General features: G+C 37.1%; 3 protein-coding genes and 2 pseudogenes across 3 annotated transcripts; 2 read left to right on the forward strand and 3 right to left on the reverse strand.

Annotated features, from left to right (window-relative positions):
* The first annotated feature begins 736 nt into the window (after positions 1–736).
* LOC104750381 (glutamate decarboxylase 2) lies at positions 737–5013 on the forward strand. Its single transcript, XM_087492943.1, has 6 exons — positions 737–1254; positions 1349–1553; positions 3264–3464; positions 3594–4062; positions 4154–4206; positions 4347–5013. The coding sequence occupies exons 1-6, from the start codon at positions 1169–1171 to the stop codon at positions 4818–4820; spliced, it is 1488 nt and encodes a 495-aa protein (XP_087349069.1). The 5' UTR covers positions 737–1168; the 3' UTR covers positions 4821–5013.
* A 227-nt stretch (positions 5014–5240) lies between these two features.
* On the reverse strand, positions 5241–6403 carry LOC104750382 (peroxiredoxin-2C-like). The gene is made up of 3 exons (XM_010472172.3): positions 5922–6403; positions 5724–5803; positions 5241–5640 (listed from the first exon to the last, which is right to left on the reverse strand). The coding sequence occupies exons 1-3, from the start codon at positions 6074–6076 to the stop codon at positions 5387–5389; spliced, it is 489 nt and encodes a 162-aa protein (XP_010470474.2). The 5' UTR covers positions 6077–6403; the 3' UTR covers positions 5241–5386.
* A 13546-nt stretch (positions 6404–19949) lies between these two features.
* On the reverse strand, positions 19950–21596 carry LOC104701190 (peroxiredoxin-2B). Its single transcript, XM_010416841.3, has 3 exons — positions 20949–21596; positions 20732–20811; positions 19950–20382 (listed from the first exon to the last, which is right to left on the reverse strand). The coding sequence occupies exons 1-3, from the start codon at positions 21101–21103 to the stop codon at positions 20129–20131; spliced, it is 489 nt and encodes a 162-aa protein (XP_010415143.1). The 5' UTR covers positions 21104–21596; the 3' UTR covers positions 19950–20128.
* Positions 21595–23123, reverse strand: LOC104789594 (alkane hydroxylase MAH1 pseudogene; annotated as a pseudogene).
* A 1694-nt stretch (positions 23124–24817) lies between these two features.
* On the forward strand, positions 24818–25752 carry LOC147925514 (uncharacterized; annotated as a pseudogene).
* Positions 25753–27289: the final 1537 nt, after the last annotated feature.

The raw sequence follows: 27289 nt of genomic DNA on the forward strand, positions 1-27289 counted from the left end.
TTTCTACATTGTTTAATTGAGAATGTGAGCCGAAAACATCATCGTTAATATAGCTACAATCATGAATACAATGTGTATTTTCTAAAATTTTCGAGTTGCTATAATGTACGCTTTTATTTAATGCTAAGAGGGATGTGAATTGTGATATTTTACTAACAAGAGGATTAGCATTTACCATTATTGCCAACCAAGAGTAAAAAAAAAAAGGGGATGATCCATTAATCAAGAAATTAGCATTTGGAGTGTTTACCATTGTTACCATTTATGAAGATAAGTTCACCACGAGTGATGTGATATTTCAAACCAAAGTTAACGTTTATATATACAAATAAAGGTTAAAGTTTATGTGTATTTAACTATATATGTTTTATTATGACTAGTTTAGTTTCTAAACTAAAGTTTTTATTTAGCTGCAAACCATTAAACTGTTGATGTGTCACCTTTTCTTTCTATTGGATGTATCATATTTGATTGGTTTTATTTTAAGTGAGTTGTTAATCTCTCATAACACAAAAATGTTGAAACTGCTGGATAGGCAGATTCGAGATGTCATTCTTGCAAAGAGCCACCGTAAAAATTCAGAAAGCTACTACAAGATTGGTTGAGGTTTGGCTAGAGTTTATTGGCTAATGGTTTCCAATTTTCAGATATTCTATTGTCTTCTATTTTTTTTTTTTGTGGCAAAAGCTATCTCATGTTTTAAAAGCTATTGTAAACACTACAATCGAGTTTCTTTGATGAAAATTCACAGATTTACAAAAAAAAAAAAAAAAAAAAAAAAAACACAAAAATGTTGACATGTCTTAATAGTTAATATAGGTAATACTTGCGGAAAAAAAAAAAAAACAATTTCCACGGTAAAGTAACTATTTTGTAGGTATCACTTTTATCAATTCTTTTAGTAGGTACAAGCATATATGAGAGTATATGAAATCAATTCGGTATATCTTTACGATCTTGTAGATATTTACATGCGAATATCGTTTTAAAATATATACAAAACTACAAATTATATAAAATAAAATAAAAAAAAAAGGAAAGACAGCCAATATGTAGGGTCACTAATCAATAGTATAAACGTAGCCTTTAGCTCTTCATCTCTTCATATCTTTTTGGTCTTCTTCATCATCTCTTTCTCGCTCACACACTCACAAGAAAGAAAGAAAAGATGGTTCTCGCAAGAACGGCAACGAATAGTGATGAATCTGTCTGCACCATGTTCGGATCTCGCTATGTTCGCACTACACTTCCCAAGTAAGTACACCAATTATGATCTAAGAGGAAATATATTTTCAACTCTTTTCATATTGATGGTTTTATTCTATTTCATTGATTGAAAAAAAAAAAGGTATGAGATCGGTGAGAACTCGATACCGAAGGACGCTGCGTTCCAGATCATCAAAGACGAGCTGATGCTTGATGGTAACCCCAGGCTTAACCTAGCTTCGTTCGTGACTACATGGATGGAGCCAGAGTGTAACAAACTCATCATGGAATCCATCAACAAGAACTACGTTGACATGGATGAGTACCCTGTCACCACCGAACTACAGGTCTAAATCTCTACATCTTTTGATCCATAATAATTAACTAATGGTGCTAGCTAGATCTTTTTCTTTGTTCTAGTTTGCTTTGGAATGTGCAATGGTTTCATTAAAAATATATTATTATTTTGATAAAATATGATTTAAATTTAAGTTTCGTTCCAATATACAGTACTTCTGTTTTTGTCTTTAACGAAAAAATTGGGTTATAGGTTCACGAAAATAGTAGAAAATTTGGATTTGTTCAAAAAAAAAAATAATAAAAGATTAGAGGGAGTGGAAGATGAATTAAAACTGCTGTTTAGATAAATTTAGTATTAATCCAACAATTTATTCTCTTAACAATATAGAAAAAGACAAATTTACATTATTAATTTCGTTTTTTTTGTAGTATTTAGAAACGAAAAATATCCCATACGTTTCTAGTTTTTATTGGCCGACATGTCCATGCTCTTAGACTAGTGGACTTGGTCGTTTTGTAAGTTGTTCTCTAACTTAATCTCTTGACCATAAATAACTGGTATTGACTTATGTTAAATTGTCATCAATTCTAGTGGGTCACTTGATATGAACTTTGGAAAAGAACACATTCGGTTTATCAATAAACCAATCGGTATATGCATCCGTTTCTTTTATTTATCTGAAATGAATCAAACAAGTAGTATGATTAAAGTTGAAAACTTCTAAATCATTGAGAATCAAAGTATGGGAGAAAAAGATGGCAAAGCAGAATAATTGAATAGTCGTAGGACAAAGTTATCACTCTTGTCGGCAACCTCTCTTTGATTTTTTTTTTTTTTTTTGGCAAGAGGGCTTAGCCTCTCTTTGTTTTCCACACATTATGTTTGGTTTTGATTGGTCCACGCAACTTTTTCCCACTAGATGGTATGGTACAATTTAATCGAGTATGCGTGGTAAACGTTGTATGTTTTGACAAAAGATAACAAGCAAAAAATGAATGAATAAACTGGAAAAAACAAAAAAAAAGGAAGATAAAAGTAAATAAATTGACATATGAGGATACAAACAGTTGCGACTTGTGATGAAACTTAGGAGGAGCCCACCCACCATAGAAATTTCGTGATTGCAAAGTCAATCGTCACATTGATTCTATCATGTGAAACTTTGAAAAATTCACCATTAAGAAATTGGTACTTGTTTGTTCGTATATGGATATGTGATGCCATCACTCTGTGCCTTTGGTGCTTGATAGTGTCAATATGATGATAGTAAAATATCACAGTCACACAGTGTACTTTATCGCGATTCTTATGTTGTCATCTTGTTTATATTTTTTTCTTCATAAAAATAGATAAATAGCACATTATCAATACTATAATATCTTTTAATTTACCAATATAAATTACCTTTTTTTTTTTTGATAAAAAGAAAGATACTTTGACTAATATGAATCAATCACTGAATTTGGTAGATTCATAAATGTACTCCTTTCTGTTTTTATGTGTTACTAGTTTAGGTTCTTAAGTCATGGATCAATGAGGTTTACTTGTTGAAAATTTAATGAATCAACAAAAAATGAAGAATAAACTAAGCTAGTACAGAAGAGATAAAGATTGACAAAAATAAAATAAAAAATAACAATATTAAATTTCGTTTTCAAAAATTAAATTAAAGAAACAATTGAAGAATGGTTACTTTTGTTATACTATATATTGAACTCATAATTCATAATTTCGTGTGTTATTTTTGGAAAAACAGAACCGATGTGTGAACATTATCGCTCGACTGTTCAATGCGCCACTTGAGGAACATGAGACTGCTGTGGGAGTAGGGACAGTTGGTTCTTCCGAAGCCATTATGTTAGCCGGACTGGCCTTCAAAAGAAAATGGCAGAACAAACGCAAGGCTGAGGGTAAACCCTATGACAAACCCAACATTGTCACTGGAGCCAATGTTCAAGTAAGTATCTATACATCTTCATCGTACAATGGTGAAAAGCATAATAGATAAAGAGAGGGTTTTAAGAATATTGTCCCAAAACATATATATTAAACATAGTAACTCATAAAGAAGGTCTAATATTTTCAGGTGTGCTGGGAGAAATTTGCTCGGTACTTCGAGGTTGAGCTCAAAGAGGTAAAGCTAAGTGAAGGTTACTACGTGATGGATCCAGACAAAGCAGCAGAGATGGTGGACGAGAACACAATCTGTGTCGCGGCTATATTGGGGTCAACACTCAACGGTGAGTTCGAAGACGTGAAGCGTCTCAATGACTTGCTGGTCAAGAAAAATGAGGAGACTGGCTGGAACACACCGATCCACGTGGATGCAGCAAGTGGAGGGTTCATTGCTCCATTTATCTACCCTGAATTGGAATGGGACTTTAGGCTTCCTTTGGTTAAGAGCATCAACGTGAGTGGTCACAAGTATGGACTGGTCTATGCTGGTATTGGTTGGGTCGTTTGGAGGGCACAAGAGGACTTGCCTGAAGAGCTTATCTTTCATATCAACTATCTTGGTTCTGATCAACCCACTTTCACTCTCAATTTCTCCAAAGGTATGTTATATATGTTTCACATTATATATGTAATTGAATATTTCATGATGTTATATTTATGTAACATGATAAAACTTTTTTGTTGTTGTAGGATCGAGCCAAATTATTGCTCAATACTACCAGCTCATTCGTCTTGGGTTCGAGGTGAGTCTAGTGTTACTCGTAGTAAACCATAAAACCATAGATCTTCATACAATATATATATATATATATATTTGGTCAATTTCTTTATTTTTTTGCTGACTCTAGTGAATTTTTTACATGGGACGTTTTGGTTTGAATAGGGCTACAAAAATGTGATGGAGAATTGCATTGAAAACATGGTGGTTCTCAAAGAAGGGATAGAGAAAACAGAGCGTTTCAACATAGTCTCAAAGGACCAAGGAGTGCCAGTTGTAGCCTTCTCTCTCAAGGACCATAGTTTCCACAACGAGTTCGAGATCTCTGAGATGCTACGTCGTTTCGGTTGGATCGTCCCGGCTTACACTATGCCTGCGGATGCACAGCACATCACGGTTCTGCGTGTTGTCATCAGGGAAGATTTCTCAAGAACACTCGCGGAGAGACTTGTGGCAGATATTTCCAAGGTGCTTCACGAGCTAGATACCTTGCCTTCCAAGATATCTAAGAAGATGGGACTAGAAGGGGTCGCGGAAAATGTGAAGGGGAAGAAGGTGGAGAGGGAGCTTCTGATGGACGTTATTGTTGGATGGAGGAATTTTGTGAAGGACAGGAAGAAGATGAATGGTGTGTGCTAAGGAAGTGTGTTCTGTTGTGTTTATGTGTGAACAAAGATGTACTCGTGAGGACTTGGCGTTTTATGTGTTGGTATCTCTATTTGAACCAGTTATTATGGATTCTATTATTCTATAAGCTTAAAACTCATTTTAAGCCGTTGTTAATTGTCATTGAGCTATTTGTGAAATAGTATTAAAATAAGTTTCCTAAGTATCTAATGCTTCGTAAGTTCAATGTGTGCCACCAAATGCGCTTCTCCATTGTTCATAAGGCTTACTCGTCGACCAAGCTATCTTGTTTGCAAACACACATTTCTGTAGTACAATTCCGGTTACCTAACTTTTAGGTTCATACCTACCATAGTCCACAAAACAAAGAGATTTGGTATGCATCTTGACGCGAATTACTCATATCTTTCAGGAATCAACCACAAAGAAAAATAATATCAAAACCAATTAATACTTTATTTTATTATATCAAGCAAGTCACACGCTGCTTTATTATGCATAAAATGAGGCTATAGAATCCTCTACTTCACATAGAGCGGTTTACATAACACAATACAATAAGCAAAAGATAAAGTTATCTAGAGAGCCTTGAGGATATCTTCGGCGCTGGAAATGGTGAACTCACCGCCAGATTCAACATTGGCTACAGACACCTTGAGGTTATCGAGCAACATAGCGAATCTCCTTGTCCTAACGCCCATACCCTTGTCCTTTAGGTCAAGCTCAAGTCCTAGTAGGTGTGTGTATTCCCCTGACCCGTCACCTACAAACTTCACGTGCTTGTTCTCTGTGTATGTCTTTCCCCATGCCTTCATCACATACGGATCGTTTGCTGCAACAATCAATGGTATATGACGGCGTCAGTACTTAAACAAAAACACATTTTGCACATCAAACATATCAGTTAATACTCACCGCTAAAGCAAATGATCTCATCAATACCCTTTGACTTAAACTCCCCTGCTTTCTCAATGAATCCAGGCACATGGCTCATACTAACCTCACAAACAAAAACAAAAAAAAACCACAACCCGGTTCTCAAATCGAAACTAAGGATCTTATAAAGCCAATTCCAAGGAGAAACCTGAAGAAAGTTTGAAACTTTATACATACCTGCAAAGGGGAGTGAAAGCACCAGGGACACCAAAGAAAACTACTTTTTTACCGGCGGCGAAAGAGTGAATGGAGACTGTCTGAAGCTGATCATTCTCATCGAAGAATGAGATCTTTCCGTCTGGTATAACATTGCCGACTGTAATTGGAGCCATGTGGAGAGAGATCTCTGAGGATTTGAAGCAAAATGGGCTAATGAATGAGTTTTGTTGGACTTGAAGATGAATATAATAGAATAGGTGTGTATATGGCACAATTTATAGTGTTTTACGGAATGGAAAATATATATCATTAATTGAATATATTTATTATCATTAAGAGATTTCTAAAATTAGTTTATCCAAAAATAAACTTTGTTTTCCAAATATATAAACATACACATTTATGACCACCACAAGTTGGTCTTGGATTTCTTGAAATGACTGAATCTGAATCCGTCAGGCGACTAGAGATATTCCTGCTGATGCAAGCTTTTTGGAGTTGAGCATTTCCTTGGATAAATCTTCAAGCCTTTTATCTTTTTATCTTTCATATAATTTGAATGATTCTTCCTCTATTTCAGGCTTTAAGTTGAATGCAATGCTTTGAATTTAAAACAAAAAACTTTTTTTTTCCAAATAGAATAACATATGTAGACATATTTGGAAAATCTTGTATGACAAGAAAAAATTGAGTTTTTTTTTTAATATATAACTATGTTTTGAACCCACGCGTATTTTGATATATTTTGGTAAAAATTATATATGATTAACGACAATTATGAAATATTAGCTTAAATAAAATTTTAAATTATAATTGATTGGTGAAAATTTTAATTTATAAAAATAAAAAGTCACTTGTGTTAAAAATTAAATTTTGATCAAAAGAATCATGAAATTAATTGGACGCACAGGCGAGACGGATCGAACTGGTGACCTAGCATATCCTAATCATGAACTGGTGACCTAGCATAAACCGTTTTTGACCATCACACAAGCAAAACATTTTTATAATCATGAATTAATCTGGTTTTCTCATATTTAAATGATTACCACCATCTATGTATTCATGAATTATTTTTCACTTTCTTACTTTTCATATTCTTTCTCATCATTTTCATTGTCAAATTTTCATGATAAATGTTATTGTTAGTTTTACCGTCCGATTCTTCATTATACTCTTGTTCTTCCTCTTCCTCATCAGCTTCGTCACATTCTTTCACTGATAATCATTTAAAACTTTTTTTTAGACTACCACACAACTTGTTAACCCATCAAACTCTAATACCAAAATCGTTGTCTCTTGTCTCGTAAAATTTGTGCAATTTTACAGACCAGCTTAATCACTACATGCACCTAATTATTGATACTTTCACCTGTATAGATCTACACGTAATGAGACTTTTCAAACCAATATCCTTAATACTACAAAATTGCAAATTACTTGTAGAGAAAGTAATATGAACACATGTATAGCTAATAAAACATGTGTGCTTGTCATCGATCCTTCTTCTTTAAACCTCAAAAATTAACTCAAACAACATCAAGTTAAGATCTTGTGATGTCAATCCTTCTTCCTTTGACCCAAAAGATATTTTTACAGAAACAATATAAAATCATCTATAAATTCATACTTAAAACCATGTTTAAAATTTTTGAGAGTTATATATTAATAATACTTAAACTTTCTATGGAGGTATTTATAATATTTTTAAACATCCTATAAAGTTTAAATATTTATAATATTTGAACTTTTTAAAAGTTTTAATAATTATAATATTTTAAACTTTTATTTTTTTTTAAATCTGGATGCCTAATAAATCAAGCTTCTTGCTCATTCATAATTGGAAGCATATTAGTCTTATTTATAATGGTTCTCAGCCATTATCTAAAATTTTCTAGCCGATGTGAGACGTTGTAAATACACTTATTTATAAGTATTTTAATATATAAATTATACTAAAACTTCTTATAGAGTTTAAATATTTACAATATTTTGAACTTTCTATGGAAGTACTTATAATTTTTTTAAACATCCTATAAAGTTTAAATATGTATAATATTTGAACTTTTTAAAAGTTTCAATAATAATATTTTAATTTTTTTTTTAAAATTTGGACGCCTGATAAATCAAACTTCCTACTCATTCGTAGTTGGAAGTATATTAGTCTTATTTATAATGGTTTTCATCCATCGTCTAAACTTTTCTAGCTGATGTGGGACGTTGTCCATACACTTATTTATAAGTATTATAATATAGAAATTTTCCATAATTTTAAAAATGTTAAATATTGAGATAGCTGATCGAGATGGGTATTTAAAAAATCTTAATATAGGCAATTCTGAAACTTTTTTAAAATGTTAATTAGTGACATGTCTAATCCCTATTGGTTGTTTTAAATCCCATGTGGACAGATTTAAGAGCTTATAGCTTCTTCTTTTATATAGTACTAGGTTTTGAATTCATGCTACGCGTGAGTTTATTTGCTATATTTTGGTTAAAATTTTATATGATTGATGACAGTTATAAAATATTAGCTTATATAAAATTTTAAATTACATTGACTGGTGAAAATTTTACTTTTTATAAATATAAAAGTCACTTGTGTTAAAAATTCAAATCTGATCAAAAGAATCATGAAATTAATTGGACGCCCAGGCGAGGTGAATCGAACTGGTGACCTAGCATATCCTAAATCGTTTCTTTGACCATTAGACAAACAATTTTTTTTTTATAATCATGAATTAATCTTTTTCTCATTTTTAATTGATCACCACCATCTATGTCTTTGTGATTTATTTTTCACTGTTTTCTTACTCTTCATATTCTTTCTCATCATTTTCATTATCAAATTTTCATGCTAAATGTCATCGTTACTTTTACCGTCCGATTTTATACTCTTCTTCTAACTCTTCCTTATCAGCTTCCTCACATTATTTCACTGAATAATCATTTAAAACCTTTTATTTTAGACTACCACACAACTTGTTAACCCATCAAACTCTAATACCAAAATTATTGTCTCCTGTCTCGTAAAATTGCAGTCACTACATGCATCCAATTATTGATACTTTCACCTGTATACTTACACGGTTATAGATCCACATGTATTGAAACTTTTCCTACAAAATTACAAATTACTTGTAGAGAAAGTAATATGAACACATGTAGAGTTAATAAAACATGTATGCTTGTCATCGATCCTTCTTCTTTAAACCTCAAAAATTAACTCAAACAACATCAAATCAAAATCTTGTGATGTCAATCTTGCGATGTCAATCCTCCTTCCTTTGACCCAAAAGATAGTTTTACAGAAACAATATCAAATCATCTATAAAGTCATACATAGAAACATGATTTAAATGTTTGAGAGTTAAATATTAATAATACTTAAACTTCTTATAGAGTTTAAATAATTAAAAATTTTAAACTTTCTATGGAGGTATTTATAATATTTTTAACTAACTATGAAGTTTAAATATTTATAATATTTGAACTTTTTAGTAATACCTTTTAAATTTTTTAAATTTGGACGTTTAATAAATCAAGCTTCCTACTGATTCATAGTTGGAAGCATATTAGTCTTATTTATAATGGTTCTCAACCATTGTCTAAATTTTTCTAGCCGGTGTGGGACGTTGTAAATACATTTATTTATAAGTATTTTAATATAGAAATTTAACATAATTTCAAAAATGCTAAGTAATGAGTTGTCTGATTGCTATTGGTCGTTTAAAAAATATTTTAATGTAGGAAATTCTCGACATTTAAAAAATGTTAATTAGTGACATATCGAATTCCGATTGGATGTTTTAAATCCTAGGTGGACAGCCTTAGGAGATTATAGCTTCAACTTTTATTTAGTATAGACTAGATGAGGACCCGTCCGATGTTGTAACATCCGCGAACCGAATTCCCGGTTTAGGGATTGCAGCGGTTGATGCAAGGTTGTTTTCTACGGACGAGTTTAAGTGAAACGCTGCGTTTTGGGCAAAAGAGAAGGGGAAAAACTCTTAAGTCGTTTCTTTTGTCTCATTAGTTGTTTTGGCTGCTTTTGAGAGAGAAAAAAGAGAGAAAGAGTGTTCTTGGTGATTTTCTGTGGATTAGTGGGTTTTTCTGGTGAGATCTTAGACTTAGGACGTTGTAGGAGCTTCCTAGGAGCATGTTCTTGATTTTTTAAGGTTCAGAAACTTCTTGGCAAAGGTAAAGGCAAAGTGTGATCGTGGAATCAAGGCAATGAAGAGGAGGATGTTTTAGTGGTTCGCTTGGTTGTCTGGCTTCTGTTAGGTTGCTAGAGTTGAGTCCTAGAATGTTGTTTAGGATTGCTGGTTCTCTGGTTTATGTTGTTTGGATCATTAGTATATGATTTGGAATTAATATCAGTTATTGGATTATGATTGGATTATTTATTGGTTATTGGTATCTGTTATTTCCGCTGCTGGTTGTGTTTGTTGTTAGGTGGCTAGTGGGTATGAGACCACTAGCTGTAGTGTATTTATTATTTATTAAAAAAAACGGGTCTGGTCATTTCAGTTTGGTAGCAGAGCCCTTACGGTTCTAGGTTTCTGTTGTTGATGTTGGGATTGCATGTTTTGATTGATTATGTGAGTTAGGCAATTGTGTGTGGCATGGAGTCCTAGAACATCCTCTTCGGGCCTAAAGTGTGATTCCACGGTGAGTTAATGTTTCTGTGTTATGATAATTGTGTGCTTAGCCTTCTGTTCATGGTAGTGCAGATGGATAGAGAGGATGCTGTCGCTGGTCGTGGTCGTGGTCAAGGACGCGGACGTGGTCGTGGACGCGGACGTGGTCGTGGTAGGGGCAGAGTCTCAGTGGTTAGTGAGACCGAGGACCAGAGTGTGACAGCAGAGGGTGTCGGCGAGTCGCAGAGTGTCTAGGGGGATTCCGTGAGTGTGGCCGGAGGGGGTGGTGTTGATGCTCCAGTAGCTGGTGATGTTAGGGCCCCAGGTGCGGGTGTCCCAGTGGGTGGAGTCCCGGATGTCGACCTTGCGGGTTTGCTGGCACAGTTGATAGTGCGGTTGCCGCTAGTGGCACCGACCCAAGCTCAGGTTGCCGCCAGTGGCACTGGCTCAGGCTCAGGTTATATCAGCATGCTGACAGAGATGGGTCATATTCGTACCGAGCGGTTTTCGGGAGGTACAGATCCTACCGCTGCGGAGGCGTGGAGGACGAGTGTGGAACGTAACTTCCATACTCTGAGATGTCCTGAGGAGTTTTGGGTTGACATTGGGGTCCACCATTTGACTGGTGATGCTCAGTTGTGGTGGAGTTCTGTGGCAGCCAGGAGAGTGCAGAGGGAGATGACTTGGGCTGACTTCGTCTTGGAGTTCAACCGCAAGTATTTCCCTAGAGAGGCACTCGATTGGTTGGAGGTGCAGTTCTTTCAGCTAGCTCAGGGAACTCGGTCAGTGCGGGAGCTTGACTTGGAGTTCTGTCGACTTCTGAGGTATGGAGGTCGGGATATGGAGTCTGAGGAGGCTCAGGTCAGGAGGTTTTTGAGGGCCCTACGTGATGACTTGAGGGTTCATTGTAGAGGGCGGAGTTACGCTACGCGTGCAGAGATGGTTGAGACTGCAATATGGGTTGAGGAGGATATCCTGGCACAGTCAGTGGCGGCTAGCCCAGCAGTCCAACCTAGCAAGGCACACCATCAGGGAGGTTCTAGCAAGGGTGGCAAGCCTGCGCAGGGAACCAAGAGGAGATGGGAGGCTACACAGAGGCCGGGTGGTCCGAGTTGCTTCAGGTGTGGAGGCAAGGATCACAAGGTTGCTAGCTGTCCCAAGAGGAGTGCTTAGACGACAGCAGATCGTGTGTGCTATCATTGCAGGGAGCTAGGGCACATCAGGCCTTATTGTCCCAAGTTGCAACCGGTAGTAGTGGCAGCGTTGCAGCAGGTGCAGCCGGGAGGGCAGCAGGTGGCACGGATTAAGCAGGCGCCACGTTTACACGACTGCAGAGACTGGTGGAACCAGTGCCGGAGCAATCACAAGTATAATTTCTGGTACTTTGTCTTTGTGAATTCTTAGTAAGTTCAGATTTTATGTTGTCCTGTGATAAACTGTTAGGTTCTCAACACATGAGGTTTGTGTAGGGACCTTTTTGGTGGGAGGGTCTAAGTCCCATGTTCAGTTTGACTCTGGAGCTACTCATAGCTTCATGACCCCGGAGTGTGGAGAGAGCGCGGGTATCGTAGGAGATCCCGGAGAGCGTGCAGGATTTGTTAGAGTTGTTGGAGGCAAGTTTCAGAGGGTCATTGGTCGAGCAAGGGGTATTGATATTCAGATCGCGGGAGATTCTTGGCCTGCGGATTTGCTTATCAACCCAGTGGAGCTTTATGACGTTAATTTGGGGATGGACTGGTTGCATCGGCATATGGTTCATCTGGATTGTCATCGGGGTAGAGTGGATATTGAGCGCTCAGGAGGGAAGTTGGTTTATCAGGGGATTAGACCGACTTCAGAGAGTCTCGTGATCTCGGCCATTCAGGCTGGTTCGATGATCGAGAAGGGTCGTGAGGATTATTTGGTTACTATGTCTATGCCAGAGTCAGTGGGGAAGTCTATAGTTAGCGGTATTCGGGTTGTAGAGGAGTTTGAGGACGTGTTCCAGTCATTCCAGGGATGTCCACCTTCTCGGTCTGATCTTTTTACGATTGAACTGGAACCAGGAACGACACCGTTATCCAAGGCTCCTTACAGGATGGCTCCAACAGAGATGTCAGAGCTGAAGAAGCAGCTAGAGGATTTGTTGAGCAAGGGATTCATCCGTCCTAGTGTATCACCGTGGGGAGCGCCGGTGTTATTCGTTAAGAAGAAGGATGGGAGTTTCCGCTTGTGTATTGATTACAAGGGTTTGAACCGGGTCACTGTGAAGAACAAGTACCCTCTTCCGAGGATCGATGAGTTGTTGGATCAGTTGAGAGGTGCTACTTGGTTCTCTAAGATAGATCTGGCGTCGGGTTATCATCATATCCCTATAGATGAGGCAGATGTGAGGAAGACCGCTTTCAGGATGATGTATAGGCATTATGAGTTTGTAGTGATGCCGTTTGGGTTGACTAACGCACCAACTGCGTTTATGAGGTTGATGAACAGCGTGTTTCAGGAGTTTCTGGACGTGTCTGTCATCATTTTCATCGACGACATCCTGGTTTATTCTAAGAGTCCTGAAGAGCATGCAGTGCATTTGAGGGCAGTTCTGGAGAAGCTGCGGGAGCAGAAGTTGTTTGCTAAGCTGAGCAAGTGTAGTTTCTGGCAGCGTGAGATGGGCTTTCTGGGTCATATTGTGTCTGCAGATGGGTTTTCTGTAGATCCGGAGAAGATTCAGGCTATCAGGGATTGGCCTAGACCGCAGAATGTCACGGAGATCAGGAGTTTTCTCGGGTTGGCAGGGTATTACAGGAGATTTGTGCAGGGGTTTGCGAGCAGAGCACGTCCTATGACTAAGTTGACGGGCAAGGTTGTTCCTTTTGTCTGGTAACACGAGTGTGAGGAGGGCTTTGCAAGCCTGAAGGAGATGTTGACTACTGCTCTGGTGTTGGCTTTGCCTGAGCAGGGAGAATCCTATGTGGTTTATACAGATGCATCTAGAGTGGGTTTGGGATATGTGTTGATGCAGCATGGAAAGGTGATTGCCTATGCTTCGCGGCAGTTGCGGAAGCATGAGGACAACTATCCTACTCATGACCTGGAGATGGGTGCTGGAGTTTTTCCCCTGAAGATTTGGAGATCTTATCTTTATGGTGCAAAAGTACATGTGTTCACAGATCATAAGAGCCTGAAGTATATATTCACTCAGTCCGAGCTGAACTTGAGGCAGAGGCGGTGGATGGAGCTGGTGGCAGATTATGATCTAGAGATAGTCTATCATCCTGGTAAGGCTAACTTGGTTGCAGATGCTTTGGATATGGAGTCTCTGGTAGGGGAGATTAGTGCGTTGAGTTTGTGTGCGGTTTCTCAGGAGCCATTGGGTTTGGTTGCAACTGATAGAGCAGATTTGTTGAGCAGAGTGCTGTTGGCTCAGGAGTCGGATTTGGGGCTGGTGAATGCCTCAAAAGATGTGACTCAGAGTATCAGGTTTCGACTAATGGTACTATTCTGGTGCATGGGCGGATCTGTGTGCCCAAGGATGAGGAGTTGAGGCAGGAGATTCTGAGAGAGGCTCATGCTAGCAAGTTCTCTATTCATCCAGGAGCGACTAAGATGTACCGAGATCTCAAGAGGTACTATCACTGGGTCGAGATGAAGAAGGACGTGGCTAGTTGGGTTGCGAGGTGCGATGTGTGTCAGCAAGTGAAGGCTGAACATCAAGTACCAGGTGGTTTGCTGAAGAGTCTTCCCATTCCAGAGTGGAAGTGGGATATGATTACTATAGACTTCGTGGTAGGTTTGCCAGTGTCCAGAATGTTTGATGCTATTTGGGTCATTGTGGACCGGTTGACTAAGTCGGCACATTTTCTGGCCATTAAGAAGACTGATGGAGCAGCGGTCTTGGCTAAGAAGTACGTGAAGGAGATACTCAGGTTACATGGGGTTCCAGCGAGCATTGTGTCTGATAGGGATTCCAAGTTCACTTCAGTGTTCTGGAGGGCATTTCTGGCAGATATGGGCACTAAGGTGCATATGAGTACAGCGTATCATCCCCAGACAGATGGACAGTCAGAGAGGACGATCCAGACGTTGGAGGATTTGCTGAGGATGTGTGTGCTGGATTGGGGTGGCGATTGGGCAGATCATTTGAGCTTGGTAGAGTTTGCTTACAACAACAGTTACCAGGCGAGTATTGGCATGGCTCCTTATGAGGCTTTGTATGGTAGGTCATGTCGTACATCGTTATGCTGGAATCAGGTGGGGGAGAGGAGCATGTACGGGGCAGATTTTGTTCAGGAGACTTTGGAGAAGATTCGGGTTCTCAAGCTGAACATGAAGGAAGCTCAAGATCGGCAGATGAGTTATGCCGATAGGAGGAGGAGAGATCTTGAATTTCAGGTTGGAGGTAGAGTGTACCTCAAGATGGCCATATTGCGGGGTCTGAACAGGTCATTGACTGAGACTAAGTTGAGTCCGAGGTATATGGGTCCGTTCAGAGTGATTGAGCGAGTTGGACCAGTGGCATATAGACTGGAGTTACCTGAGGTTATGCGTGCATTCCATAAGGTTTTCCATGTGTCTATGTTGCGGAAGTGTCTCCGCGAGGATGATCAGTTGTTGGCTAAGATTCCTGAGGATCTTCAGCCTAACATGACTTTGGAGGCGAGACCAGTGAGGGCTCTCGAGAGGAGGATCAAGGAACTTTGGAAGAAGAAGATTCCTTTGATGAGAGTCCTTTGGGACTGTGATGGTGTTGAGGAGAAGACTTGGGAGCCTGAGGCGAGGATGAAGGCAAGGTTTAAGAAGTGGTATGAGAAGCAAGCCGCGACTTGAGCTTGCCTAGCCTGGTCCCATATGTAATTCGTGGCTGGAGCGGGAATGGAGTATTCCAGCCCATCTCTCTTGTTTACTTGGTCGCTTGGGGTGGTTGGTTGTGCGACTAAGTAACAAGATGAGGTGGTGTTTGGGGTACAAAGTTTCCGCGAGGCAGTGTGTTGGAGGAAAAGTTCATGTTTTAGAAGTTTCTATAGGTGGAAAGTTTCCAGTAGTGGAAAGTGCAAAAAGTGGAAAGTTTTGTGTGAGTTAGAATTTGTCCATTTTTAGTTGCGGAGAGCCTTGGAGAGGGCTTGTGTGGCCTTTGTGGCGGGCTGTTTAGCCATTGTGTGGCCTTTGTGGCGGGCTGTTTAGCCATTATGTGGCCTTTGTGGCAGGCTGTTTAGCCATTGTGTGGCCTTTGTGGCGGACTGTTTAGCCATTGTGTGGCCTTTGTGGCGGCTGTTTAGCCAGAGTGTGGCCTTTATGGCGGGTTGTTTAGCCAGAATGCCTGTTGAGGCGGTCCTTCGAGTCAGATGGTCTTTGGTGGCGGTCTTTTTTAGGACATTTGTTTGGTTTTGGTGGCGGTCCTTTTTAGGACATTTGTTTGATCTTGGTGGCGGTCCGGTTTAGGACATTTGTTTGTCCTTGGTGGCGGTCCTGTTTAGGACATGTGTTTGGCCTTTGTGGCGGCCCGTTGGGCAGTGGGATGATCCTTGTGTGGTCATAAGGTATTCCAGTGAGGGGATATGTGGTTGGTAGGGCATCGTGTTATCTTACGCGAGCCACGGAAAGGAAACCTGGATAGGGATAGGACTCAGACGTGTTCAGAATTGCTTGCTTGCGACTCTTGGGGAACTTAGGTTCTCCTATTACCGTCATATTCTAAGACTTTGTGGCTTGGGAGTATGGCTGGTATATCGACTTCGGATGATGATCCGAGGGCGCGCTGTAGGGTGGCAACCTGAGAGACGAGTATTGGACTCCCTTATATACATTATGGCATGCGGGCTTAAGCCCGATGAGGAGCCAATATTATGGCATGCAGGCTTCGGTCTGATGAGGAGCCATTAAAAACTCAAGGTTTAGGCCTGTGAGTAAAAAGGAGAGTCTAAAAGTCGAGAGCAAATAATGCCTGGAGCGTGAGTCTATCGCCTAGAGGTGACCTTTCGTATGTCGGTCGGAGGAGTGCGGGCCGTTGAGACGGTAGCACGGGGGTCATTGGCTGAGTGTTGATCGAGATTCGAGGACAAATCTAAATTGGTGGGGGAGAATTATAACATCCGCGAACCGAAATCTTGGTTTTGGGATTGCATCGGTCGATGCACTATGTGCATCGGTCGATGCACTATGTGCATCGGTCGATGCAAGGTTGTTTTCTGTGGACGAGTTTAAGTGAAACACTGCGTTTTGGGCAAAAGAAAAGGGGAAAAATCCTTAAATCGTTTCTTTTGTCTCATTAGTTGTTTTGGCCGCTTTTGAGAGAGAGAAAAGAGAGAAAGAGTGTTCTTGGTGTTCTTGGTGATTTTCTGTGGATTGGTGGCTTTTTCTGGTGAGATCTGAGACTTTGGACGTTGTAGGAGCTTCCTAGGAGCGTGTTTTTGATTTTTTAAGGTTCTGAAACTTCTTGGCAAAGGTAAAGGCAAAGTGTGATCGTGGAATCAAGAAAATGAAGAGGAGGATGTTCTAGTGGTTCGCTTGGTTGTCTGGCTTCTGTTAGGTTGCTAGAGTTGAGTCCTAGAATGTTGTTTAGGATTGCTGGTTCTCTGGTTTATGTTGTTTGGATCATTAGTTTATGATTTGGAATTAATATCGGTTATTGGATTATGATTGGATTATTTATTGGTTATTGGCATATGTTATTTCCGTTGTTGGTTGTGTTTGTGGTTATGTGGCTAGTGGATATGGGACCACTAGCTGTAGTGTATTTATTATTATTATTTATTATTTATTAAAAAAAACCGGGTCTGGTCGTTTCAGATGTGCGGGTTTAAAGTTTTATAAATTAAATTAAATTTAATAAAAACATATTAAAATTTTTTGTACATTATTTATAAATTTTATTTTTATTATAATACACTGATTCATATCCATTTACAAATTTTTTATGTGTGTTACTATTAAAAGTGTATTTTTTACACGTAAATATACTTTATATTACAAATACAATAGAACCTCTATAAATTAATACTCGTTAAATTAATAATCTCTATAAATTAATAAATTTATTTGGTCCGAAGTTGGGACTAGTGTAATTTTGGACATAATTCGATAATATAATAAAATAATACTTTTTGAAAATCCTTTGTAAATATATGGTCCCATCAATAATATAAATTAATAATTATATAAAATTATTTAAATATATGTATTTATATATACATTAATTTTTATTTGAGTTTATTTTTAATATCTTTACTGTATTAAAATCTTTGAGTATCATCTTCAAAACATGATAATTGCTACTTTCATTTTAATTGGTTTTATAAAAATATTAATTATATTTTATTTTAAAACTTTTTTACCAAATTAGGAAAGTCTCTTTATAAATTAATAATTATTAATTTATCGAGAAATTAAAACCTCTATAAATTAATCGAATTTCATGGTCCCGACATTATTAATTTATAGAGGTTCTACTGTATATTCTTTATCACCAATTAGAAAATGTTTATATGAACACATTAAGCCAACTATTTTACTTTCACTTTTGCGTAGTTTTTTAATTACTAAAATTGTTGGCTCAAAAAACATTTTGAATAAAAATATATTACATAATATACTAATCAATGATGTATCATCATAATAATGTATGACCACCATGGAGAACCTCGGCTCCACTCTCATCCTTTATGGAGAGAACCTTGCGTCCAACCTCCTCCACCGTGGAGAGAACCTTGGCTCCGCCTTCCTCCCTTAGGGAGATAACCTTGCGTCCAACCTCCTCCCCCTTCCTCCCTTTGGGAGATAACCTTGCATCCAACCTTCTCCACTATAGAGAGAGCCTAGGTTCTGCCCTTCTTATGTGTGGCGAGAACATGTTCACGTCTTTTTGCTATCTCAAAATGGCTTGCTCCGACAACCAATAAAAGTAAAAACCTTTTTCTAACGTCACAAAATCTTTTGATACTAATGTTAAATTTCCCAATGTATTCTTAGAAGTATCTTTGACACGTCATGATGTAGGCTCTGTCTTTGTAACGCCTCAACCACCACCTTGCTTAGTGAGTCCATATCCACTCTCAGTCCATGGGCCTACCTTCCTAAGTGGGTCCTACATCTATTCCCGGTCCGTGGACCCACCCATATTCGATGACCAGTTTGTTATGTCTGGGAGGCTTTAAAAAATTGTTTACCGACCCTACAAATCAACAAATGATATTTTCCTGTGTTTTGTCCTCACTTGCACAGTTTCGAAAATCACTTCCAGGAATGTCACCCATCATGAAGTTCTCTCATAATCATTGACCAGAAAAAGTGCATTTTGGTGACATATGTGGCCAAATCAATTCTTTTAAACATTTCCGCAAACCAGGGTGTCACAGACTTTGAGCTCCTATGGATCTATCAACAACGATTTATGTTTCTCTAATCTATCAATCTATGTTTGTTGTAAGCTTGTGTTTGATTATCCTATTTTATCAATCCATTAGGTTGATGAGCTTCTAATTGTTATCTCCTTTTGAGATTGAATGAATAATGGTAACAATTCTGTTTACAAAAAAAAGAAGAGTTTATGACCAACCATTGAAAATTAGAAGAAAATTAATTTGACGTACATAATTAAAGAAACAATAGAAAATTATAAGCATAGTAATATATGAATTCCAAATAATTCAAAGATAAAATATAAATTAAATAAAACAATTTTAAATATAGTATTAGGAAAAGAAAACACATATATTAATTTTTTTTGGATCAACATATTATTCTCTACTGAAAAAGTAAAAAGTAGGAGAAAATTTTGGTTTAAAAAATAAGAAAATTTTATCTTCCCATTAAAAAAAGATTTCCCAATTAAACAAAGTTGAAAGCAGTGTTTTTGAATAAATTATTTAAATATGAAACAATCTATGTTTATATAGAAGTGAGTATTTCCAAAATTTAAAATTAATAGTTAACTCTATATTTTCTTTAATCCCTTTTTCTATTTTTTGTACAATTATTAAATTAAAATTAAAAATAAGTAAATAAAATTATGATTTCGAATTTTATGATATATATATAATCTCCTTATAATTATTGCAAAAAAACTTTGTATTTATAATAAATTTTGTAATTTTTGATAATTATCTTTTTACTTTATTAATATTTTTTGAAACAAAATATTTTATTTTTGTTGTAATTAAATTTCTCCTTTTAAATATTAATTTTTACACTTGTCAAAATTTGAGATTGATAATTTGACACATGTCATAATTTTGTTAATACTGGGTGAGACCTAACAAACAGCAAATGACAGCTCATTTCTCCGGTTAGTGAAAGTGAGACACAAAGTAGCAGCCCTCAAGATTAACATCTATTAAATGTTCGTTAACACATTTGAAGGCCAAGTGTGCATGATACCAACTTTTTGGTACGTGCTTATCATCAATCAGAACAACAATGGAAAGATTTGGTATGCATATTTTCACGTGAAAATTACTCAATTTCATAAATCAACCGTAGAGAATAAGACTAAAACCAACAGTTTATTACACCAAAGCAAGTCCATCACACACCGCTTTATTTTTATAATACCTACTTGTTTGAAAACGAGGCGATATAGAATACAGCGGTTTACAACAAAAGCAAACGATAAGTAACTTAGAGAGCCTTGAGGATATCTTCGGCGCTGGAAACAGTGAACTCGCCACCAGTTTCAACATTGGCTACAGTCACCTTGAGGTTATCGAGCAACAGAGCGAATCTCCTTGACCTAACACCAAGACCCTTGTCCTTGAGGTCAAGCTCCAGTCCTAGAAGGTGTGTGTATTCCCCTGATCCATCAGCTACAAACTTCACATGCTTGTTCTCTGGGTATGTCTTTCCCCATGCTTTCATCACAAATGGATCATTCACTGCAACAATACACACAAATCACTCCGTGAATACTCTTTAAAAACCAAAGCAAATATACACATTTGGATCCGTAAAACGCATCAAGCAGCCTAAGCCAAATACAACCCGTCTAATCTTAGAGCTCATCAGAGACCAGACCCTTCAAAGCTCAATTCATTGTACTCCAAAACTGTCTCATTCCAAGTTCAGAACATCATCTCCTGTCGATCTACAGAACTATCTAAACCCAACACCAACCACCATTCACAATTTAGCAAGTTTGACTAACCAACGAATTCAACATATTTGCACAAGTATACATGAACAGAACTCATCACAGAGATTAAAAACAAAACAATTAATACTCACCGCTAAAGCAAATGATCTCATCAACACCCTTTGACTTCAGCTCATCTGCTTTCTCAATGAACCCAGGAACATGCTTCATACTAACCTCACCAAACCAAAAGCAAAAACACAATTTTCAAATCAAATCTAAGAACCCATCAGCTAAGAATTAAAACCCACATCTTATAAAACTAAATCCAAGGACGAATCTGAAGAAAGTTTGAAGCTTTATACATACCTACAAGTGGGAGTGAAAGCACCAGGGACACCAAAGAGGATGACTTTTTTACCGGCGGCGAGAGAGTAAACGGAGACGGTCTGAAGCTGATCATTCTCATCGAAGAATGAGATAGTTCCGTCTGGTACAACATCACCGACAGCAATTGGAGCCATGATGAGATCTCTGCGGCTGAGAAGCAAAAGAGGCTAAAGAAAGACTTTGGTTGGACTTGAGACCGAGAGAAATGATATTTAGGGATTCGGACAATTTATCAGCGTTTCCCGGAATTAAATATTGCATTTTTTTTTTTTTTGGTTCACAAATATAGAATTTAATTAATTTCTCAATTTGATGTAAAAATCTGAAACACCCAAAAAAAAAAAAAAAATTCACTCACTCTTTTTTTCCCCGGACCGCTTAATTTTTTTAGTTACTCAATTTTAATTAGAGTCAATTTGTGTGACCGCTTATTTTTTTTAGTTACTCAATTTTAACTAGGGTCAATTTGTGTGATAATCAACATCACAAATAAAATTAAGAATATAGCAATAATTAGGAGAACAGGATGAGCGTGGAGAAAAATTATTATTTTAGTGTGTTGTAATAGAGGAGGAGAGTGGTGGCTGGTGGCCAACGACGATGGTGATCTCCGTCCTAATGAACAGCGGCAACGACAGTGATGAACTCCGCCTTTATGAACGGCGGTAACAACGATACAAAGGTATTGCATAATATATGTTCAGATCAAGTTACATCTCTTAGTGACTGTAACTTTAAGACCATGCTTCATGTAAAGAATAATAGAAGGAAATGGCTCGACCTTGTGTCCTTCAATGACCTTTATCTCATAGTTTTGTATAATTTTCACAGCTATTGTCTTCATATTCGTCATAACCACGTCTTTCCCCAAACAAGTCCTTGGACCGGCATTGAATGATAAAAACTTAAAAGAAGGCACATGAATCAACCTTCCACTCTCTGAAATCCATCTCTCTGGTTTAAATTCCGATGCATCTTCTCCCCAAACCGATTTCATTCTCCCCAATGAGTAAAGAAAAATGAAAATCTTTGAACTTGCATCGACTTTGTGTCCGCTCGGAAGGACATCCGAGTTTATAGGAGGCTTGTTCTGAAATGGAACCGGTGGATAGAGCCGTAGTGTTTCACACAATGCGCCATGTAAATACACCAACTCTTTTACCTCCTCAGAGTTGAATGATTCAAAGTTCTTGGTTCCTGGAGATAGTTTTGCGTTGATTTCCTGACGAATCTTGGTTATCGCCTTTGGGTTCTTAGAGAGAAGAAAGAAGAACCAAGTGAGAGCAGAGCCTGTGGAGTCTCTACCAGCTACCATGAAGTTTACGATAATGTCTCTAAGGAATTTTTCATTACTAGGATTCAACAACTTGTACTTGGTCGTATCGAGATTCATGCAAGACATCGACAAATCTTTAGAAAAAGAGTCAATATCTCCACGGGCGATTTCATCTCTCTTAGAAACTATGCACTTAGAGCAAATTCGGTCGAATATCGAGTGAGCTTTTTTAATTTTCAACTCATCTCCAAACCCAAACCATCTTTGCATCTTCCAAACCATCTCTGGCTTGACATGTCTGTACAATATCGCTTCCTCTGCTTCGTCTAAAGCTCTTGCAAACTCCATATGCGGCATTTCGATCGAGAGACAACCTGGATCAACCCCGGTTATAAGAACAAAGGAAGTGTCGAAACCAAATCTTTTGAACACGTCTTGTAAGTCAACGACCAATTTCTTCTCAGCAACGTGATCAAGAAGTGGGACAAGCCCTTTCTCTAGCTTACTCAAGCTTGTTTTTAGTGTAAAGGTTTGAAAGTCTTGATGATTGATAATGGTTTGAGCTGATTTCCTCAGATCTTCCCATAACTCTGAGTCCGCGTTGAAAATCCCATCTCCCAAAATATCGAATATCTTCTTGAACTCGGATCCTTTAGGATAATTCTCGAAGTTTGAGCTCAAGATGTAATGGATATTGGCTGGATCAATGGTGAGCAACATGTCGAGTCCCCCAAACCATGGGCCTTTGAAAGCAAAAGTCATGTTTGAGGCCTCGAGAACCTCAGTTGCATAGTCGAAACCCTGAGGGATCATCATGACGAGTAAACCCGGAAGCATACCGACTAACGGCCAGTCCGTCAGGAGGCGACGGTGAGATTTCTTGCTAATCAAGAAATATCCGAAAATGAAGCAGAAAAAAAAAGGAAAGAAATTGAGACTTCAAGTAGGGTTATCGAAGCCATGAGAGATTATTGAGAAAGTATATCTTCTTCTCCTTTTGAGATAACTTGGTTTTGTTCCCAGTACATATATAATACAACATAATGTACTTGTCTCTGTCGCTTGGGTAATGAAATGAGATAATAATATTTTACTTTATGTGGTTATTATTGATCCATTTTTATCAGTATGGGCCAAATTTGGAAATCAATGCATGAAGACATACTAGTTGTAATTACACAATTACGTAGTTATTTTTCGCAATTGATTTATACAAAGGACCTAGCTGGTTTCAATAACCAAGAAACCAATAAAAAAAAAAAAACTCTGATTGGTAACGGCCGTTGCTTTTGGCTGTAAAAACTTTGACTTTAAAATTTTAGCTGCAGAGAATTTAACTGTAGATGCTTTGACTGTAGAAACTTGAACTCTTAAAATCTGATTGTTTACCAAGAACTTTGTAACTGTTATTTTTATTATTATTATAAATATTAATAATAAATAAAAATATTATGTAATAAATCAATTCATATAGCACTTTAATGACAAAATAATTTTCATTAATGATAAAATAAAATTTTGAAAAATATAAGTCAATCAAATGTGTGATTTTGTATAAAAACTAATTAAAAACAAATAACTATAAGAATAAGAAATAAATAATTGAAGTTGTAGACATCAATTTATTAACTTATTAAAATTATAAATAATGCAAAAGTACATAAAAAAATCTATTAACCACTAATCAATGCATTGTTTGAATGTTATTCTCTTATTAATCATGAATTTCATAAACTCTTTTATAGTATTATTAGTGATGATGATGAAAAAATAAAATTTATTATTGAAATGGATCTTAAAAGAAAGAGAAAAAAATGAGAATAATTAATTTATAAAAATAAAATATGTAAAATATTTATATATACTTTTTGTAGAGCTTTTAAATATAAAAGGGAGAAAAAAAGAATGCTTTAAAAATTGTTTAGTTTTAAAGCATGAATTTGACTCTTTAACAAAAAAAGAATACAAGGAAGAGAAAAAAAAAGTAACTTTTAAAACTTAACAAAAATTAAAAGCCAAAAAAGCGTGATTGGCAAAAAAATTGGCTGTCAAGACTTTAAACATTTTTAAAGTTTTAAAAGTGTGTTACCAATCAGGGCCTAAATCTTTTAATTATGACGGCTTTGATCGGTAACTTAATGACGTTTTGTAATCCGACTATATAAAAGTTTGCCAATAAAGATATATGCATAATCACACTAGAGAAAGCAGAAAAAAAGTGTTTTCACCTAAAAATAAAATAAAAGTAAAAGATCATTAGGAAAATCAGTCGGTCAAAATAATGGATTTTTATTGTTTTACCCATAAAAATATTAGCAGTTATAAAAGTAAGATTTTTTTTTAACAATGAAACATATATTATATTTTTTGTTATGAATAATAGATGAATGCCTGTTATAAGGCCCATTTTCTAAAATTACTTGTAAAGTAGGTTTATTTTGTCATCAAGTAAAACCCTCTCTTTGTACTCCTATATAAAGGACCTTTCATTCATTGGAATAAGATACCAATACATTCCTCCTCTTTTATCTATCTATAACACGTTATCAGCACATTTTTGGAGCTAAAAGTTATGTCAAAACTCACTAGTCTTGATTTTGGAGCTCTTGACATAAGTGGAGACAAATACTTGGCATGGGCACTAGATGCTGAGATTCATCTAGATTCAAAAGATCTCCTTGACACCATCAAAGAAGGAAATCAAACTCAAAGCAAGGACAAGTCCAAAGCTATGATTTTGCTTCGTCATCACCTCCATGAGGATCTCAAGAATGAATACTTGAGTGTGAAAGATCCACAAATCCTTTGGAATGATCTAAAGGAAATTTATGATCATCAAAAGACTGTGATTTTACCTAAGGCTCGCTATGATTGGACTCACCTGAGATTACAAGACTTCAAGTTTGTAAATAACTTCTAAATTGGAATTATGTGGAGAGAAAGTCACAGATGCAGACAAGTTGGAGAAGACATTCTCCACTTTTCATGCTAATAACATTGTCCTGCAGACACAGTACCGTGAGAAGGGATTAATGAAGTATTCCCAATCATTTCTTGTCTTCTTGTAGCTGAGAAACAAGTTGTTGTTGACAAATCATGGACTACGCCCATCTGGTTCTGCTCAATTCCCTGAAGCGAATGTGGTATCCTACGATAAGACCAATAATAATGGTCAAGGTCGTACCATGGTCGTGGACGTGGATACGGCCGAGGCTGTGGTCATGGGGTTCAGTTTAAGAACCACTCTCACCAGAAGTGGGAAAACAAAGGTGGTTACAAACAAGAGAAATCAACATATCCGAATATATGTTACCGTTGTGGAGGAAAAGACCAATGGTCTCGTACGTGTCGTACCCCAAAACATCTTGTTGAGCTCTATCAACAATCATCAAGGAAAAGGGAAAGAAAGTGGAAACAAATATGGTGTTTGAAGATGATTTTGACTTTGGTGATTTTACTCACCTAGACATTCCCGATTTCTTCCCTTCTGAAGAAGAGAAAAACTGATCTAGCTAGATTTATTCAACCTTGTCTCTTATTTTATTGTCTTTGGCTTTTAGTTATTTGGATTTCTGATTTATTTTTATTTGATTTTTATATTCTATGCATTTATGTATTTTGAGACATGATTAAAGTTAATTTATTAAGATCTTTATTTATTTATGAATTTCTATTTATAATTTAATTAAGGAATACTTATATGAGATTAATTTATTTTTGTTTATTTATTTGAAGAACAATGAATGGTGGAGATTTATGCCTGGCCGACAGTGCAACTAGTCATACCATTCTAAAAAATAGGAGTTATTTCTCCTGTTTAACAATGAAAGAAGCAAGTGTAAGTACCATAGCAGAATACTAGAACCAGACTCCATCACTTCTCCCCCTTCTTGTGAACACAACAGTTAAAAACTGCTAAATCATTCTGGACAATGGATGATTCTGAATCAACCTGTAAACCACATCAATAAGCCGCTGAAGAGCTTGAGTAGTATCAACTAATGCTTCATACGAAACCTCTGCACTATCGTGACCAATATACGGCATTCGAATACTACCCAACTGAACAACCTCAGATGTAGAAGAATACCCTTCACCAGCTTGTCTTCCAACTGGTGATTTTAGCATCAGTTCATACCCAGTTCTGACATCCTTAGTATAGTATCCAGCAAAAATTTCTTCCTCTTCATCTGACCATTCAAGCGGACCTTGAACGATCTTGTATACTACTTGAGCTCGTTTGACTGAAGGATGATTCCTATGAACAGAAGGAACCCAATTAAAGGCTGACAACATCATGAGAGCTGCAACTTCTCCAGGTAAATCTCTAACTTTGAAGTTTGACCACGCAGACTTGTCTCTTCCACTTAGAACTTCTGCAAGTTCATCTTTACTCAACTTATCTACTTTTGCACTTGCTTTCCTCTCAGCTTTAGTCAATGGGGGAAGGTTAAAAGCCTGATTGATAACCTTGGGTGAAAAACTCATACCAATGTCCTCTCACAAACACTTGTACACCATCCCTAGCTCTTTTATTGGGCAGATTTGCATAAAACTCACAAACAACCTCTTTGACATAAATAGAGGGATCTTGAACAGTATCTCGTAATCCTAGAGACACTACTTTCTCTATGAACCCAAATTCATCAGTTTGAGACATGTCTAGTTGTCTTTCAGCTGCAACCTTCCTAGTAAAGATCTTAGAGTACCTTGTTTGAGCCGCCTTGGAAACAAACCGATCTGACTGAAATCCTGATTTAGCTCGAACATTCCAAGTACTTGGTTCTTCGGATCTGAATCGCTTTGACTTAAAAGCAGACTTCTCCTTTTTATTCGACACAACAGTTTTCTGTTCTTTACTCCTCTGCTTCTCTTTGTGCTGCTCAATCTGCTCTTGTACAGAAATCTATTCACATCCAATCTCTTCATCAGACTCTGAAGCAACATCCTTCCCTTTTCGCTTGCTAACAACTTCGACCTCATCGTCAGTTGGATTTTCTCCTTCGAGATCATCTACCCCTTGATTTTTCCCCGATTCACCTTT

The sequence above is a fragment of the Camelina sativa genome, chromosome 16, assembly GCF_030686135.1.
Source record: "Camelina sativa cultivar CO46 ecotype springtype chromosome 16, ASM3068613v1".
NCBI lineage: Eukaryota > Viridiplantae > Streptophyta > Magnoliopsida > Brassicales > Brassicaceae > Camelina > Camelina sativa.